A 20,379-nucleotide genomic window follows, 5' to 3' on the forward strand; every position below is an offset into this window, starting at 1 on the left:
AAATAAATAGGAATCATTTCTTCTTTGCTGAGTGCTTGCTGTGTTAAAAATCATGCAGGCATAGATGGTATTCTTGCCCCCAAAGAGTTTGTTTTACAAGTCAGTCAGCAATGAGAACACTACCTAAAATAATCATCAGCTCTCTGTAGTGAAAGACCATTTAATCAAACTTGCTTTTTTTATTATTGTTTTGTTAACCATTCTTTTTTCCCCTTTAGAAAAAGAATACTTCATTGGCTGATCAATGAAGTTAACCTAGTCAAGAATATCAATTTTCATATCTTATAGCACAATAATTGGGCTGTTTTAAAGCTTATATTTATAAAAAATTTTCCTTTAGTTCAGGTGTTTGAAGGAGTTAGGTTCTCTGATAGAATCTTTATTTTCTGGTGGTAAAAATTCATTTCTTCAAAGAAGTTCTACAGAAATGATATATTATGGTTTGGAAATAACTCTGAGTTATTAAAGACTGCTTTCATATAGTGTGTATTTTGGCAGTTTTTAGTTATAAATCTCTAACTACTTGCTTAGATATAGATTATATGTCTTTAGTCTGAAGGCCAGTCTCAGTGAGCTTTGGAAAGGGTTATCCCCAGGTTGGCTAAGGCTGATGAATTTTTCAGCACTAGAACCTCTTGAAAACCATTTGCACATAAGGGTTATGATGTGCATTACTGGAGATAATACCCTAAATATCCAAACTTCATAATTTAGAGATATTCAAAACATATTTCTACTTCCTGTTGCTTAGATAAATACATTAGGGAGCCTTTCTACCACTTCTACCTTAAATTAGGCTCTTTTAGGCACTAAAATTACTGATGGAAATCTAGAAAAAAATTGACAAGGAATATGCAAAATGGATTTGTCAATTATATGGCTTCTTTAAAAGGAAGTTAAACCTGCCCCATAGGTAAAATTAGCCAGATGATTGTTCAAGCCAGCAACACACAAAATTTTTCATGGAAGTACTAGGACATTGGATAAAGGACTAATTCCATTTGAAGAACTGGAAGTAGCACAAAGTTATCCCATTTGTAATGTCTGTGATTATCCTGAGGGAGTAAATGATAATAATTTCTTCATAAATTAGTGTGGAAATGCCCTGGAGTTAAAACTGGGGACTCTCATGCCTGATTTTTGTGGTAACTATTTGAGTTTGTTTTGAGGGGAAATGGAATGTCTTTTAGTTTGTAAAGATTCTTTTTATTCTGCTCTCCTGGAATGTGCCTTAAAATTTGGAGCTTCTCATGATTACTAAATTAGGAGGAGGAGACTTTGGTTTTATATTCTAGATTCATTGTATTCTGAGGTTTCATACCTAACGTGGCACCACAAGGACAATGCATACTGTGGAGCATGTTTACTTCTGGAAGTTGACCTAGTTCAAAGTACCATCATAACACAAAAAGGTGGAAGGCATTTATATAAAACATATACTGCCATCCACTGAATATCCATAGGATAGTATAAAAATAAGAGAAGTAATCAATCATTCTTTATCAAAGTGCCTTCAGAATACCATCAAAATTTTTAATAATTCCGGATTGGAAAAAAAGCTTCAAAAATGTATAAAGGCAATTACTCCCTTGGGTTTTCAATAACAAAATAAAGATAAGACAGTTATTTTTTATTTTGGAATTATTTTAAAAAACATATGTGTATATATGACATACTTACATATATAATGCATATGTCTATATATTATCATTCTATTACTTTAATATTGACTATGAATGGTACTACAAGTTTGAAATTTATTCTTTCCAAGATTTTTATAGGTTGATCTACATAACAGTGCTGAGCACATTTTATCATATTAGTTTTAGATTTCCATTATGTTAACCAGTGTATTTATAGAAATCCCATAATAAAAGAAGTAGAATTCAAAACTTTAAATTAATTTTCTGGCTTCCAAAATATTTGTTAAATTCAAAACCATAATTCAGGATATGCTCAAATATCCCTAACCATGAAGTGATTTTGAATTATGGAGACTTTGGTACCAGTCATGAGTTGGTTTCTTTAATCCTTTGGGAAAATCATTTAACTCCATTTTTCTCATCTAGAAAATGAGGAGACTACTTAGTCAATAACTAAGATACAAAGGCGGCTTCCAGTTCTAAATTACATAATTCTATACCCTATAGTTACATACTTGAATTACCAAAATTTTTTTCTATGAAATTTATCATTTAAAAGCATGTTCTTATATATACTAGACCATGTTTCAGCAGGGCTTGTTTTAAATTCTAATATTTAAAATTACTTATCTCTTTGGACAGGTATATCCGATCTGAGAGGTCAATAATCCTAATTAACTTCTGCCTATCTATCATCTCATCAAATATCCTTATACTGGTTGGACAAACTCAGACGCATAATAAGGTATGAATGTTGGTTTTTCTAATTCCTTTTTTTGATATTTTTCAAAGTTCAAATCAGCCATTTGTCATCTAACCATTAATTGAAAAAAAAGATGAGCAAGAAAATTTTTGTACTTATTTCTAAGATTAAAATATTCTTTCTGCCCTCAAAAATGCATCTCCAATGGGTTGATTTTCTCTCTTGTACCCTGTTTTCTGTGGTAAGAATGTTTTCTAAACATCAAATCAAAGCTCAGAGAGTTCAAAGACCTGAAACATCAAAAGCAAAAATTGTGACTCATTATCCTAATTGTAATAGGATTGCCACTATGTTTTGGTCTTCTTTATTAACATACTGACACTCAAAAGGCAACCATAAATTGCTTAGAAGTTGCATGCTGTTCTCTAAATGAGCTCAAGGAAATGTGCCTTCAGGGAGTAATAGAAGAATATCCTAGCTGGGCTGTAAATGTTGTATAGGCACTATTCCAGTTGCAAAGCATATTAGACTTTTTAAAAAATTTACTTAAACCAAAGGATTTTAATGTTTAACTGAGAAGATGATTCTCTAACTACAGTGTTCTTTCTCCTGTTATGCAGGAACATCGTTGTCTTTTTTTTTAAGATGTTCTTTGTGAATCATATTCTTAAATAGGTTACCCCCTTTCTGAATTCCTCTAGAATTCCTCCCCTACTTTCAAACTCAGAAGAGGTTTTTAAGATCACTTTCTTTAAACTAGGCTGCCTGAAACTTTAAGGAACTAATAGGGCCCAAAGTTTTAAGTGTCACTTTTTTACCCCCTTAACTCTGACCAAGAATTAAGTTGGTTCTATTAGGCTTTCATTTAGGAAGTATGAATTCAGTTTTTAGTAAATGTTTTGGTATTTTAGATAATGACAGTATATTTATCAAGATTTTTTTGTACCAATATTCTCTATATTTTAGACTAAAGATTGTGATTTTTTCCATGTGGACTTCTGAAATACCAAGAGTTCAAGGATATCTCCATGACTACATAGAAGTACAAAAGAAATTTTTACTTATGTTTACAATTTTTGTTATATTTGGACGAGAGGAAAGGAGAGACCTAAAAAGACTAGCTTACCTCACATGATTTTTAAAAATTAAGAATGGACGCATTTTAAGATTGTATTTGATAAATACAATAGCAATTTTAAATGCATTAAAAATAAAAATAAAATAAAATGCATTTCAATTTTCTCATTAAGATAAGCTTAACCTAAGGGGAGGGGAAAATAGAAACGAAAAATAAGGGAAAAGAAGAAAGTGAAGGGTAAAAAGAAAAGAGGAAAGAAACACTAAAAGAGAGTGATGAGGGAAGAATGTTTGAAAGATTATCTCAGAGAAGGTAAGATTAGATTCCATTCTGGGTACTGAGTGAGTATTTAGTGAACAGCTTTTTTGACTTCTTTTTCATTTAGTGGAAGGACTGGGGAATGGTAAGATAGCTGTCCTTGGAAATGCTAATTAAATTAATAACCATTCTTTAAATACTCTCTGGCTTAAACCTGGGATAGACTCATTCTGTAACCCATCAAAGAAAAACTCTTTCTCTAGAAACTATCATAGTGAGGAAAGTAGTGACATAATTGGGCCACAGATCAAATTGAATCCTTGAATTAGAGTCCTATCTTCCCCTATACTGTATAACTCTATTATAGCTATTTTGGTGAACATTCCTTATTTACTTAATAAAAATAGTTTATATTTAGATATTACTTTACCATACAAAGTATTTCCAAGAAAATTATCTCTTAGAGTTATTTTGTGATATTGGTAATATAAATATGACTATCACCATTTTACAACTGACTAAACTAAACCTGGAAATGCTAATTATATGAATAATCATTCTTTAAATTCTCTTTGGTTTAAACCTTTTGAGACTACACTCTAATTAGGGGAAATAAGTCTGAGACACAAATCTAGTATGTTGACATGGTCTACTCTGGAATTCCAGATGTGTTTAGGTCCTAAGCACATTGTTCCTTTGGTCACACAATGAACTTCCTCTATTCATTTGGATATGTGATTCTAAAACTGGGAAAGCTTTGAAAGTTGATATACAATAGAATAATATATTTATCCAGACACTTTTCTGTTTATTGTCACAGTTATTTATAGTCTAAATAGTGCCTTTATTTGTTATTTTCTAACATGGCGGGGAGAACAAAGTTATAGCTACTGATCATTTTCTCTCTAGTTTACTGTGTTCTCAGAATTCAGAAGAAACTTTTTTTTTATTTTGTGTAAAGTTCATAGAGAAAATAATTGGTATGGCTTAAAGGAGAGAAAACTGGACTTGTAGCTAAGAAGATTTGAGTTCAAGTCCTGCCTCTGCTATATACTGGACAAATCTTTTCAGTTCTCACTACCCAATATTTTACTCTCTTAAACTATAGATTTCTGAGAAAATATGTGCCTACATTTTGAGAGAGAATTTCCTCATCCACAAAGAAATTATAAACCCAGCCCCTGTCACTCAAAGAGAAAGACAGTCCATGTCATACAGGTCACTTCTGGAAATGAGAGAAGATTACGATGTAAATACCATAATATTTTGTTTTTAAATTCCTCATTGCATCACCTAATTCTTGATTCCTTACCAATGGAAAAATACAAAAAGTGTGTTATCCAAGTGTTAGATAAGATTCTGACCAAAAATGCTCACTTTGATGGTGATGATAGTAGTGGTCCAGAACAGGAGTTGGCAACCTTTTTGGCCGTGAGAGCCATAAACGCCACATTTTTTAAAATGTAATTTTGTGAGAGCCGTACAGTGTCCACAGTGCACGCTCCTGTAACAGTGCATGAAAAAAAATTGACTTCATGGCTCCTGCAGAAAGAGCCATATGTTGCCGACCCCTGGTCTAGAAGATAATGACAATGACCAAAATTGGTTTTCAGATACAATGTTCTTTTTATAGTGCCCCATGTCAGAAAAACTTTGCCATGCAATTTAAATATATTATAGATGACCCTGAGAAGATAACTAAATATGAAATAATAGGTTCTCACTTTCATTATCCTTCCATCCCATGTTTCCATGGGAAGAGCTTTGAAAATCCTCACATGAAATCTATACTTTGTGTTATCAATGGAAGTTTGCTATATTAAATATAGGCTTGTTTGAACTGGATTGGGAAGTAATCATTCCTTCTGAAAGGGGAGAAGAGGAATTTTGCCTATGAGAATTATAGGACTCAAGTGTGTGCTCCCAGAAAAATTTTTTTAAAATTACAATAATGATGGATATCTAGTGGGTTTCATTTTAGTTGTACATGATATCATTGTGATGCTATGGGAATTTGTCACTATTTTTATTCTTTACTCTTTTTTATTTAATTATTTTTTTGACTTGTGGAAAATGAAAATTCAAGGCAGACTTGTCAGAGGACAAGATTTCTAATTTCCCCTAAAAAAGAAAAGAATATCTGAGTTAGAATATAGTGAAATTTGACATTTGAAATAGATGTATAAAATATTTTGAGCTGTCATCTGAAGATCATAAAATTCTTGTCAAACTGTGGTTTCCATTGATATTTAATATCTTTACTCTTTTATGTTCTTAGGTTATGTGGGCATTTTATTTTTTCAGGAAAAGTATATGGTTAGGGTACTAAAATTACCTATTGTACAATACCAAAAATGTGAGCAGTTCTTAGAATTTATCTTCATTTGCTAGCTGAGCAAACTAAGAATTTCAAATACCATTTCCTGTATTTCTTCTTAAAAATTACATAGTAAAATTTAATTATAATACATTTGATTATATTTTAAACTTTCTCATAAAATAAAGTTGCTCTTTGATCCCTATGAATATTTTAAAATATTAGCTAAAATATTTGTGTCTTTTAAAAATTAAACATATAAAAATTGTATCTTGAAGATATCAGCCAAATTTCTTGATGCACTAGTTTTTTGTATTTATATTATTTATATATGGCAGGGATTGGGGAAGGAGTTAGCTGAACCTATAGAGAAAAGGCCTACTTACTATTAAATTTTTCAAAAAAAACTATATTGGATATCTATATAGTTGCATGTTTAATACTAATATCTGTAAGTGTAGGTACTGAGAAAAAGTAAAAATAAAAGACTAATATTCATACCAAGGAATAAACATTTAGCAAATTCATGGATTAGTCTTCTATAAAGACTTTAACTTCTGTTCTTATAAAGATTAAAAACTTAGTCTTTTTAAGAACCTCTGCCTTAAAAAAAAGGAGTAAGGATATAAAGTGTTAACTGGTTTTGAACTATAAAATAAATATAAGTTATATGGAATACAAACACATTCTCATTTTATCTCCAACACTGGAAGCTTAAATCATTCATCATCTTACATTAAACAAAATGTATAATTTTTTTAAAGATCTATACAAGAAATAGATGTCTGAACATAAATAGAGAGGAAGAGAGGAAATTCCAAATATTCCCATTGGTAAAACAATTTTTCTTTAAAACAAACAAACAAAAAGAAACCATTTATACTTTTTTCAAATACTCAGTTTCAGATTGTTGGCAGATACTCTCCTCCCTTGGTATATCAAGGAAAGGGATTCTTATTAAAACCTTTAACTTCAAGCACATGACTAAAGCCCTAAGATAATGGGTTTTTGCTTGTTTTAAGAAAGTCAATGCTATAAGAAAGTTATATAGGAAGAATCCTAGTAAGAGATAATGGATCAATAGTATCAGGCTTTCACTTAGCTTCAACATCTCATTTCAATTCAGTGAACATTTATCAAGAACTTACTGTGTGTACAACATTATTCTAAACTGTAGGAGATAGGTAAAAATTAGAAGAGCTTCAGAGTAAAGGGGACTTGAAAGCACATCACATCCATTCTTTCATTTTAGGGATGAGGAACTGAAACTTAGAGACTATCTGAATTGCCCAACATCATACAGTAAAAATTCTGGTTTAACTCCAAATTTAACACTATTTCCTCTTCATCATACCATCCTTACCTTTAATGAACTTACAGTCTAATAGAGGGAGTAACAGGAATTCAGAGTCAAAATCTAAAATGAAACATAGTAAGGACATCATTCAGGAGTAAACAAAGTGCTGTGAGATTATTGAGGTAATGGTTGAGTCATAATAAATGTCATTTCACAAAAAAATAATAGAAATTTTAAAAGAATGAAATGAACCAGGAAGATGAAGTTTTATTTTATACTTTTGCTGATGAAGGATGTGTAAAAGAATTGACCAGTCAATTTACCTTTACTTGGAAACCTCAAAAATTGGGTTAAATAGACATGTACATTATCCATTAACAGAATAAATCAGCTATGTAATCTATTGCTTGTAGGAGATCAGATTAATAATGTGTCAGCTTTATAAGTAGAAAAATATTATCAAGGTGAAATATTCTTTGATTTTCTTGCAGAAATAAACAAATAGATTGACAGTCCATTATACTTTTTCCATAAGCTGAAAAAATGTTGCCATGATATTACAAATTCTTGGAATTGGCATAGGAAATCAGGAATTGATAAGGGAAATAGCCATAATTACACGTTGTTATCATTTTTGGAGACCTCCTAGGAAGACTATTCATTCTTTCTCTTTTTCTCTTAATTAATAAATATTATAATTTAATGTAAAGTATCCATGATTAATTTTTAATTATAACAATGTACAAAATAATGAGCCATAATTGTATTTAAAACACTTATTCCTTAGGGAACATCAAGTTCATCCCCCCACATTTCGTAGTTGATGAAACTGATCTAGAAAGTTGAAGTGATTCAAGGTAAAGCCTGTAGTTTAGACCAGAAAATTATTTGAACTTTGGTTTTCTAAATTAAAATTGATAATACTTTCTCAAATACAATTTCCAAGGTTTCAAGCTTGGGAATTATCTTTTGCTGATCCTCAAGTCTGAGACATCAAAGACATTATGAAGTAGAGGAACCATTCCCTGAATTTGCTTCTTTTTTAAAAGTTGGGTAAATTCTCTCTCAAAAATAAAAAGCAAAATTAATTTCTTCAAAACATGCACTCAAGTTTGTAACTAAATTTAATTTATTTACCAAGCATCTGAGGGATTGGCATGACACATATAGCCCTTCTATGTCAAGTCTGTAAGTCTAATTCTTTTATTTAGCATGGAGATGTTGCATTCTACAGATGGCATAAAAGTGATATTGGAGAGAACTAAGATGCTAGTAGTAATTCTCCCCTCATGGCAGTCCACTACATTGCTCTTTTTGCATAGCAACATGGCTCACTCTTTTCTTCCTCTGACTTTGCCAAAAGCATTACAAGGAAGTCCTATAAGAAGATAATTAAGGACATATATTTCCACATAACACCATTCAAATCTACCTTGATTAGAGAATAACATTTATTCACATATATAGAATCACATCATAAATATAAAACTCAATTCCAAAAATTTCAGGCACTCACTATGGTGCAAGGTACTATTTCTAGTTTAAAAAATATTTATCAAATGCCTACTGGGTTTTTGTTAGATATATTAAGAAATGCGAAAATATGATCTCTGCCCTCAAGGAACTTAAAATGGGGGATGGGGAGAAATGAAATTACATAAATAACCATAGTGAAAAATGAGTGAATAGCTTCATACATAGTCCTAAGAGAGATATGAAGAAGAGATTTATTGAACAGGGTTTCCTAACAAGCAAAATATATGCCTTGCTTTTTACCTAGGTTCTTTCAAGAAGCCATCGTTTTCCATTAAGTTTAGGTTTCTCACAATCCACATATCTGAAAACAGCCACAATTATTCCCTTTAATGCTTGAGTCAGGAATATAACCATCCAAAAGGTAAAAGGAGGCATTTAATAGAACCTGATCCTTAGTACTAATAGAATAATAGCATAAGAGTGTGTATTTTCAGAAGCAAAGAAGAATCTTCTAAGTGTACATGTGTACTATATTTTATCATTAGAAAGCTATCTCATTTTTCTCCTATTAATGTTCTAGTGTTATGGAAACATGATTATGTTGCACAACTATTTCCATATTATCTTTTTTTCTTTTCTGGGCCATCAAGAAAAATGGATGCATTTTATTTGGACTTCATTGCCCAGAGCTATAAATCTTTTGATTATGCTCCAGTTCTGCTTATTGAGTGCCTTTCCCTTTTCAATAAGGTAGTGATTGCTGTTGGACTGATTAATATTTTTCAGGTTTTCTAAATTGTCTTTTTATTTCAGCCTGCTCACATTGCAGCACTGTCTCATTTGGCTTCATTAGCAATTGTGTTGTAAATAAAAAGACATTAGCCATCTGAGGTAAACAAAATACTGTTTACCTATTTTCTCTGCAAGAAGTCAGTGGTAAACTCAATTGAAAACAAATGGCAAAAGTGAACTACACAGATGGGAAAGAAGTTAATTATTTTCAATCTTATCTGCTGATGATGCTTAAGATTTAGTTGAATGGTTGGCATGACTGCCTCAATGGAAGTTTGTGAGATTTTTCAGAGAGGTATAATTCAGATACTTAGATTTTTTAGATGATAATAGAACTTGCTTAGCAGTGCATATCAAGAAAAAACAAAAATCCTCAGGTATCAAGCAGGGTAGCTCAGGCAATATACTGAGGGGACTCTATCAGTCCTGGCTAAGAACTTCTTGGTTGTGATTCTAGGGAGTATGCTCTCTCCCACTGTTAAGACCCTACTTTGTTAATATGATACAAAACATGGAGGCTAGGGACGGGGACAGAAATGTGGAGAGGACTTTTACTGAAATCTCTGTGGCTAGCAAAAAAAAATTAAAATTATTAAAATTTAAATTTGGTTTTATAAATGTAATTGCATTTATGATGAGAATTTCCACATTTCTGTTGTCACTTACTATGAGACAAAAAAAAAACCAAAGATGTCCCTATTTTGGTAGGGCCAGAGGAAAACCAGCATATTTTTCATTGAAAATAGTGTTAATGGGTGGGGGGTTCATTGGGTAGGCAGCTGGGTGGCTCAGTTGATTGAGAGTCAGGCTTAGAGACAGCAGGCCCTAGGTTTGAATTTGGCCTCAGACGCTTCCTTGCTGTGTAATCTCCATTGTCTAACTCTTACGCTCTTCTGCCTTGGAACCAAATACACAGTATTGATTCTAAGGTGGAAGGTAAGGTTTTTTTTAAAAGAAAACAGTGTTAATGGTGATGAATGGATACATATTGTTTCCTCATTAATTCTCTTTTAGTATTTCTTACACTGTGAAATTTCAGAAATGAAGAAAATACAGCATTTGAGTCCCATAGAAGAAATTCTAAATAAAAGGGTTAGCCTATCCAAATAAAGAAAGATTTATTGCCTTTAAGAATTTATTTTCTTTGCTTTAAAAAAAAAGGGGGAGAGAGAATAAAAAGGATTAAAACACAAAGAATTCTGTAGCTTTGAAATAATATAAGTTTCTGATGATAAACTTCAGAAAATGCTGTAATTCATATCATCTCATATAAAAAATAGGGGAAGGCATAAAATCACTCTTGTTAAATGCTGCACTCTCTTAAAGAAATAAAAACTATACAAACTAGAAGATTACATATAAAGCAATACAGGTTCAAAGTCCCTTTATTTTTCCTCATATCCCTCAAGTAATATACATTCTCCAAAATTTTGTGCCTAGCCCTTTCTCTTCTTGGCAAATTCATCTACTCCACTGGCTTCAGCCATTTCCTCTTTGCAGACAACCCTAAAATCTCTGTATTCCTCTTGACTGGCACAGTGCCTGGCACACAGTAGGCACTTAATAAATGTTTGCTAATTGACTGATAACATGGATTCCTCCACATTCTCCCAATCTTGTTCTGCCTTGTCCTGCTTCATCTCCTCCATATGACTTTCCATCTTCAATTTAGTTAACAAGGATCTTTTAAAGACCTAAAATGTGCCAGGCATTATGATAAGTGCTGGACTTAAAAATACAAGAAAGTGTGAGCAGCTAGATGGCTCAGTGGATTGATAGCCAGGCCCAGGGACAGAAGGTCCTATATTCAAAGCTTGACTAGCTCAGACACTCCCTAGTTGTATAACTCTAGACAAATTACAACCCCTTTTGCGTAGTCCTTACCTCCCTTCTGCCTAAGAAACAATGCACCATATTGATTCTAAGATGGAAAGTAAGGGTTTAAAAATATAAGCATATAAAAAGACTTTTTTTCAATCATGACTTCCTAAATTAAGGCTTCTTTAATCTTTCCACCTAAGACTATGTCCTCTTCCCTTCATCTTTTCAGGTGACCCTATTTGACCTCTTTTTTCAAAGTTAGTCATATTCAGACTTGTATTTTAATTTTTACATGTATTCCATCCTCTTTACTAGATTGTAGAGAGATGGAACTATGTCCTTTTTTATCTTATTATCTCCAATACCTAGCCTCATGTCTTGTAGATGATAAGTGTGTGTTGAAACAAATTGAATTGAATTGAATTTAAATGTTATTGTAGCAAATATATGCCACTAATTTAGGAGTTTATAGTCTAAAAGGCTAGGACACAAATTATAAAAACTTGACTATTTTTTTAAAATCCAACCGTATTTAGTTTTATCCCAATTCATCAAAAGCTTTTGAATGCCAGCTTTTTGCAAGGTGCTTTGCTAACTGTAACTCTAGTGGGCTTTGCTATCTCACATAATCTTCTCTTAACTTTGCCATATGTTACATATTGTATAATTACACATAACAGCAATGAAGTTATAAAAATTACTATTTTACTTTTTTCTCCTTCAAGAAAAAAGCACAAAGTAATAAGCAGAAAAAAATCAGGCATAGAGAAAAATAATGAATAATTTTTAATTTGCTTAATAAAGAGAATAAGCCTATAAATTCATACAGGATTTCACTTCCAAGTAGAGATTCAATAAAAAAAGCAGATTCTTCAAGAATAATAATTTTTAAGTAATAGATATCATATGTCTTCAATGAATAACCTTGCTGGAGCCAAATTCATCAGCTCTTCTGCTGCATTTCCTTAATGCTTCCTCCTGTGCCTATGTTCAAGAACATATGGTTAGTTTCAACCTTCAAGGGACCCCATGAGGATCATTCTTATAGTTTTTCATTTTTACTTTTTCTTCTTTCTATTTGTAATGCCTTCTTGGGGTCCAATTCAACAGTCATCCCACATGTGGAATATCAATGGGATCATGCTCTTTAAAAAAAGGCATTTTAAACACTGGAAAGAAAAATTTTTTCTTAAATGAAAAACTATAAAACTGGACTAGTCCATGTTTTTTTCAATGTTGTAACTTTCCACATGATCTTAGGAATATAGATATAAAAAAAGAACATTATAGAAATTTAACAAAATCTAAGAAAACCATTTTTATCAAATTTGGATGTTTAAAAGAATCAATTAATTTAAAATTTGTTTGCTAAATAGACTTTTGCTTTTTTAGAGATCATGTATACCAAATAGCAGATGTATTCCATGTCTTCATTTTTAATAGAGTCTACTGAAAATGTTTCATTTTAATATATAATAAATCAATATTGATGATACAATATGTTATCATGATACAAGAAAGGCATTGGGCAAAAATATTTCACATCTAGGAGGTTTCATGTTGCAAAATGAATCAAGTAGCAAAACATTATCTTCCTCTAGAAATCTTCCCCTCTTACTAACTTTCCAAATAATGTTGAGTACATCACCAGATCTCCCAGTTGCCTAAGCCATAGCCTCAGTGTCATCTTTGACTTCTCACTTACATTCAATAAACATATCCAATCTCTTGCTGAATCTTATCACTTCTACTTTTATAATTCCTTTTCTATGTGTCCTGTTCTCTATACCCACATGCTGATCACTCTAAATATAGACCTCCTTCATTCTTGCCTGAACTATTGCAGTAGCTTTCTCATTGTTCTCCTTGCCTCAATTTTCTCCCAACTCCAGTTCAATATCCTTTAGGACTGCAAAGTGATTTACCCAAAGCATAGTTCTAATCATGTCATATACTACAAGACCTTCTAACTCCACCACTCACTAAATTCTAATGACTTCCCATTACAAACAGAATCAAATATAAAGCCCTCTGATTGGCCTTTAAATCTCTTCAGAACCTGACTACCTTCTGTTTCCAGTTTTCTTAAACTTTATTCCCCTCTACATTTTCTATAATCCAGCTACACTAACATTTTTCTTTTTCCTCCTACTTGATACTCAGCTTCAAAGTCCAGGCTTTTGCATTTACTGTCCCTGTTCAGAATGCTCTCTTCCCCCTCATCTCTAACTCTAAATTTCCCTCAATTCCTTCAGGAATCAGATGAAATCCTACATTCTACAGAAACCCTTACCTAATCACCCCAGCTACTAGCACTTTTCTCTTGCAGATCACTTTTTTTACTCTGTATATGTTTTTGTGTGTACATAGCTATTTGGTTGTGGCCTTCTGTAGTTGAATGAGCTCTCTGAGAGCATTGAGAGCATTTCCCCCCTTTTTTGTATCCCTGGTGCTTTGTACCATGCTTGACATATAGTAGATGTTTGATAAGTACGTGGTAACTGACCAATTTATTAAATATCTGCTATGGGCCACACATTAAGTAAGGTACTAAGGATTCAAAGTAAGAGAATCCCTTCCCAAAAGTATCTTATATTCTGTTACTGAATGCTTTATCAGACTTCATTACTTTGAAAAAGATTTTTAACATATCATCCAGTTACCTGACTTGAAGATATATAAGAAATCAATCATTTACCACAAATATATTGCCTTTGCTCAGACATGTTTAATTCCTTTAGGGATTAGAAGTTTAAAAAATTTTAGCACAGATTTGGCCTTTTTTTCCCTTCTGCTAAATCTAATGTCAATCTAGCAAAGACGGACTGCTTGTCTTCCCATTTTAAAATTTTCTGTTGCTAATAGTTACTTCTACAAAGTCCTTTCTATTTAAAATGTATTCTCTTTGGTTAATTTATTTCACAATATAATCACAGAGCATTAGAACTTAAAAGGAACTTAAGAATGCTCTAACCAAGGGGACCTTAAACTTTTTTGGTATCAATGACCCCATTAGAATTAGGGTGAAATCCATGGGCCCCTTTTCTGAATGCTGTTTTGTTATCTATCTTCATGATTTAAGGAAATGGTAAATTTCATGTAGAAATTAATTTTAAAAGACACCCTTTCCCCATTTAGGCTCATGGACTCCCTAAAATCTATTCACAAACCACTTGATTTTTAAATGTGAAGCTCAGTTTAATAGCTTTTAGTCAAGGCCAACCCCTACATTTTGCTTAGAAGGAAAAAAAAGAAGCCAGGAGAAGTAAAATGACTTCCCTATGGTCACATACCAGAATTCACGGTCTTATTCTAAGGCTAGTGCTCTTTCCACTGTACCATATTTCCAAGGAAGCCCAGATGGTATTAACAAATGAGCATTTGAAAGTTTGCTCTCTTATTTTATGCCAACATTTTAGTGATGCTATCCTGCTGAGCTAAAGACAGGAATCATTCTGATTATTATAATTCAGAACCAACCTTAAACTATGTTTTGGAATATTATCTACTTATGAAAAGACCAAAATTTATCTCCAGTTCTGTACATAACTCTGCTTTTCACGGAGAATTGTTAATAAATACAGTGAAGGACAAAAGAAGTCTTCATGATTATAGAAGTTCATTTGTTTTGAATTGCTTTTAGTGATAATCTCTACTTTCTTTTAAAAGAAAACCTTGTGTTTTAATGATCACATATAGTTAAGCAACAGAAAATCATCACTAAAAAACGCCATCAAAGGAAATGTTTTAACATTTTAACTGATCCTTATCTATAGTTGGACTTTTCTTAATGAGCCTGCCTGCCTGAATAGGAAACTTCAGAACTCTGAAGAGGAACATGGTCTTTTTGTAATAAAAAGATTTCAAGCTATTATAAATGATAGAATTTCAGAAATGTCATAAGTTCAGCTTAAAAAGGATTTATAAGTTTTTTGAAAGCAGGTAGAAAATATTAAGGACATTTTATCTAAGTCAAGGTTCATATATAACAAGTGACAATTGGGAAAAATATAAATAATTTTGGCTCAGTACTAGCTCATTGATTGAAAATAGATGATATTGATACAAAAGATCTTAATTTCGATGTTTAAATCTCTTTAAAAACATAAAATACAGATGAATTATATTCAACTAAGTCATTTAATCTCTCTGGAGTATCCATAAAACTAACATGAACTATATATAATCTAACTGTGAAAAATATACATATACAACCTAAAACCTAAATTAATTAAAACAAAATTAACTTTTAAGCTACCATTTACAGTAAAACAACATATACATTTAAGAAATTTGCTAACCCTCTTCCATTACAGTCAGTATGACTGAATTTGCCAGTGAATGGCATATGAAAGAGTTTCTGTAATATAAATCATGTCAAAAATAGATGAGAGGTGGGCCTTTTGCAATGGCAATGCAGACAAGAGTGCAATGATATGTATAAATTTCATCAAAGAGATAGTGCCAGTAAAATTCTTTCACTTAGTGACCATAACAAGCTAAACTCAGGTAGCACTAATGCCCCTTTGCATGTCACTGAACATTCCTCATATCCTTATTGTTAATGTGTACATTCTGCAAATATAATTATTTCAGGCTATAGACTCAACAAATTGACTATTGTCTACTTTACTCTTGTAGAAATATGTTAGTTCATTGATTTTTTAATCCTACTCCTTTAATGGAAAATTTTTTTCTAAGTAGCACATTTTACAAAATTAAATATCAGTCACTAAGCAATTGCTTGTTGCTATGTAAGGACAGTGCCAGGCTTTTTAAAGCTAGAAGATTTGCACTATTTTTTTTTCAAAAATGCTTTTAAAAGTTGTTATATTTTAAAAAGGAAGTTAAAATTAACCCATTTCTGAAAAAATTGAGGGCAAAAAATCTCCATTATCTCTTAAAGGTAGAAGATAAAATATAAAATATAGGTCCAAATAATAAAATAATTCAAAAGCTTCATATTTAAATGTCACTTACATATATGCAGTACTGTTAAGTTGTTAATATTGCACAACCAGACCTAGAAGATGTGTTATCAAGTCAGGGAGACAATTTTTATAAGCAGGTCATAAAAGCCTCATTAATGAACCTCTGTGGGTCAGCCTAACACCCTGGCAAAATAACACTCTATTGCTCCAATGGAAAAAGAAGAAATAGTGCTTTAAAAACTAAACAAAAAAAATTAAGAATTAAATGTAAATCACGTAGCTCTTACTTTGAGGCAAAATCTTTAACAACATTCTTCTTTGTTATTTTACTTTGATTTATATCAATTTTTACTGTAGATTCAGCATAGTATACATGACATTTGTCTTAAAGAATCAGAAGGTGATATACTTGCCTTCTTCTTTTTAGATCTTAATTCTATATAATCTAGTGGAATGAAATATTTGGTTCTTAGGGAATGTAATTCCATTTTTAAAATCCAAAAACCTAGACATTAGAAGAAGGAAATTTGTTTCTGCCATTGTTTTCCTTTTCTTTTGTTATTATTACTTTTGGCCATGTAAATATTAAGACAACATGAGTTTTCTTAGTTGATAGGTAGAACTGTAGGCTTGATTTGATATTTCAAGTACTTCATTTATTAATTTAACAAATATTTGTTAAGTATGTGCAGCATATTTTCATAGACAGTGAAGGAAACTAAAAGATAAATTGGACCCAGTTTCTGCCTGATTTAATTCTAGTATGTTATTTATTTAAAATAAATTTTGGGAGGCAGTTGAGTGATTCCATGGATAGAATAGAGATGAAAGGTTCTAGATTAAAATCTGGCTTCATACACTTCCTGTGTGACCCTGGTCAAGTCACTTAACCCCCATTGCGTAGCCCTTTTTTTCTTTTCTGCCAGAAACCAATACACATTATTGATTCTAAGACAGAAGGTAAGGGCATGTGTGTATAATATATTTATTGATTTATTAAAATGTATTATTGCTCTGTGGCTCCTTTAAAAATACCCAAAATCATTTTCCATATAAATTTCCAAAAAAACCCACCATATAAAATATTAGTCACAAAGTGATTGTCCATTAATACATATGAATAATGGCTGCTTTTTTAAGATAGAAGAAATCTCTCTCTTTTTTTTTTAAACCCTTGTACTTCTGTGTATTGTCTCATAGGTGGAAGAGTGGTAAGGGTGGGCAATGGGGGTCAAGTGACTTGCCCAGGGTCACACAGCTGGGAAGTGGCTGAGGCCAGGTTTGAACCTAAGACCTCCTGTCTCTAGGCCTGACTCTCACTCCACTGAGCTACCCAGCTGCCCCTCTCTCTTTTTATAAAATGAAAATTATCCATATTTTTAAAAGAGAAAATTGAAGTTAACCTATTCCTGAAAAATTATAGGCAAAATTCTCTTCAAATAAGTTTGTTGTTACCAAAAAAGGGAAAAAATAAAATATAAATAGGTATTAATTCTTACTATTGCAAATAGTTCTGGTTGTATTGTGGATTACCATACCAGTGGGACATTTGAAGGAGGAAAATAATTATTTTTAAATCATTGCTTATTTCTAGTTGGCCAAATATAATAGATATTTTGTCATTTTAATAATCTGGATGTGTTGAGAATATCTGATTATCATTTTAAAGTGTGAAACTTGGAGTTAGTTGTATATAATGATTGTCTTTTAAAAAAAATAAGATCTCTTCTGAAGTATCAGATAAAGCTACTTATCCACATTTTTCAAAATCATTACTTTTTTCTCCTACAGAAAGAATGAAACACTTGCCTTCATAGCTAGAGATGTCAGTGAAAGGTATCAACAGGGAAACTTGGTCTGGCATATTTTAAAATATTATTGATTCTGTATTACCATTGCTTGTTTAAAAATAGCATTAATATCATGTCATCTGAGCCTTTTGAGGTCTTTACAATTGTGCATTTGATGTGTTCAAGATACTGCACAAGAGAAAGAGTGGGAAGATAATTCTATTTCTGCCTTCCCGCCCCCTCTGAAAGAAGTTGGCATGAATTCTTTGCAAAAGGATTTTCAAAAGAAGTATTGTATAACATTACATACATCCAAAAAAGCTTTACTTGTTTTTCAAGGTATTTTCCCCTTAATCTTACAATTAGAAAGCATCAGATGTCAATTACTCTAATCTCTGTTTTTATACCTGAGGAAACTGAGGCCTCTAATTTTTAAGTGACTGTCCCTTTTGCCTAAAAGGTTCTTCCTCTTCATTTCAACTTCCTAATTTCCTTGACTTCTTCAAGTTTCAGTTAATGTCTCTGCAAAAAACTTTTCCCATTCTTCCTTAATTTTAGTGGCTCCCCATCCCACAACCTTAGATATTATCTCCACTTTGTTTGGTATATATCTTCTTTGCACGTAGTGGTATGTCTGTTTTCTCCCCCATTAGATTATGAACAATTGGAGAGTAGAAGCTTTTTTTGTCTTTTTATTATATCCTTGGATCTTAGCATAGTACCTGGCACCTAGTAGGCACTTAAGGATATGTCAGCTTAGTTTAAGTTCTAGCATATTCTGTTAAATCAGAAAGGCTTTGAATATAGGCCCAGTGACAATCATGATGTCTGTTGCCCAATTGGTCTAGTTATGTCCAGAAAGGTGTATACCAGGTTAGCTGAAGGATGATGATTTCCTTTTTTCTTTCTTTTAAAAAATTGTTTGTTACATTAAAATTCCCAAATATCTCCCTCCTTCTGTCACTCACACACACACATTAGATGAGGAATCATTTGACAAAAAAAAAATGTATACATAAAAATATGTCTTCCTTGTTTCTGTTTATCAGGTCATTCTCTGGGATAATTTCTTTTTCTCAACCCCAAATATTCTTAATTTCTGCACAACTACTAAATTGTAAAATAGTTGGGATCTGTTTCTGTTGAGGAAGTCATCATTGTGAAAAAATAATAGATCATTGAAGTAATGAATAAAGCACTAAATTTGGCATTTGGAAGACCGGTGAATCCTGCCTAGCTCACTTAGTAACTGCATGACCTTGGGAAGTCATGTGAACATTCTTAAAACCATTTCCAACTGTAAATCTATGACCCTCTGAGGAAAATACAATACCAGTCACAAAGATTGAAAGAAATAGATTCCTAAAAATATAGTGGGTTTTTTTACATTTAAAAGTATTTTTGAGTGCCCCTATAATTTTGTGACCAAAAAAACTTGAAAATAATCATCCTTATGTGGAGAAGACATTATAATGTATCAAAAATTGAAAATAATAAATGGGCTTGCTTTGTACTTGAATTGAATTTTAAGTAGAAATAGAAAACTGGAATGTATAAAAAAACTGTCAAATGAAAAATGAGGTCATTATCATCTAGAGAGATCAGGAAAAGTTTCCTGGAGAAAGCATCATCTAAGCTGGTTCTGGAAGGGAGAAATGTCAATGGATGTCAATAGTGAAAGTTGGAGAGGAAATAAGATGAGTCTATTGCACATACATAGAGATAAGAAAGTGTGTTTTTGAGTTATCATTATTAAGATACTAGTTGCTTGGCATAATGGATGGAGAGATGGTCTTGGTGTCAAGTCTCTCCACTGACAGCTCCTGGCTATATAGCTATAGCCATTTTACCTAATCTCTCAATAACCAAGGGACCATCTCTAAGAATGAGTAACAGAAAAGTTGCTGATCTGCATTAATGAAAAGAAGTTCCTTACTGAGAATTCCCCATACAAATGAAATCACAAATCTAAATCAAGAAACAAAAAGAAAGCAACAAATTTAACAGGGAGAAAGACATTATCTCACCTGTGATACCCAAACATATATATGCAAACATATTTATATTTTTTAAATTAGCAGGTCATTAACATCATCATCTTCATGTCCTCTTCCTCCTCTTCTTTCTCTTCCTCTTTCTTTTCTTCTTTCTCTTCCTCCTCTTAAAAGCTGCGGGGTGATTAGGGGAACTAGAACAAGATACAATTTTAATATAGCTTCTCTGGATTTTTTGACTCTATACAAATTAGAAATTCCATTTCTATCTCACTCTCC

The 20,379-nt window shown here is 32.0% G+C and overlaps 1 protein-coding gene across 1 annotated transcript in view; it reads left to right on the top strand.

Moving 5' to 3' along the window:
• Positions 1-20,379, top strand: part of ADGRB3 (adhesion G protein-coupled receptor B3) — a 907,908-nt gene that overhangs the window by 722,540 nt on the left and 164,989 nt on the right. Inside the window, exon 18 of the mRNA XM_044676017.1 lies at positions 2,286-2,388. Coding sequence (XP_044531952.1) covers positions 2,286-2,388 — 103 coding nt within the window. The remainder of the gene's footprint in view (positions 1-2,285; positions 2,389-20,379) is intronic.

The sequence above is a fragment of the Gracilinanus agilis genome, chromosome 4 (genome assembly GCF_016433145.1).
Source record: "Gracilinanus agilis isolate LMUSP501 chromosome 4, AgileGrace, whole genome shotgun sequence".
NCBI lineage: Eukaryota > Metazoa > Chordata > Mammalia > Didelphimorphia > Didelphidae > Gracilinanus > Gracilinanus agilis.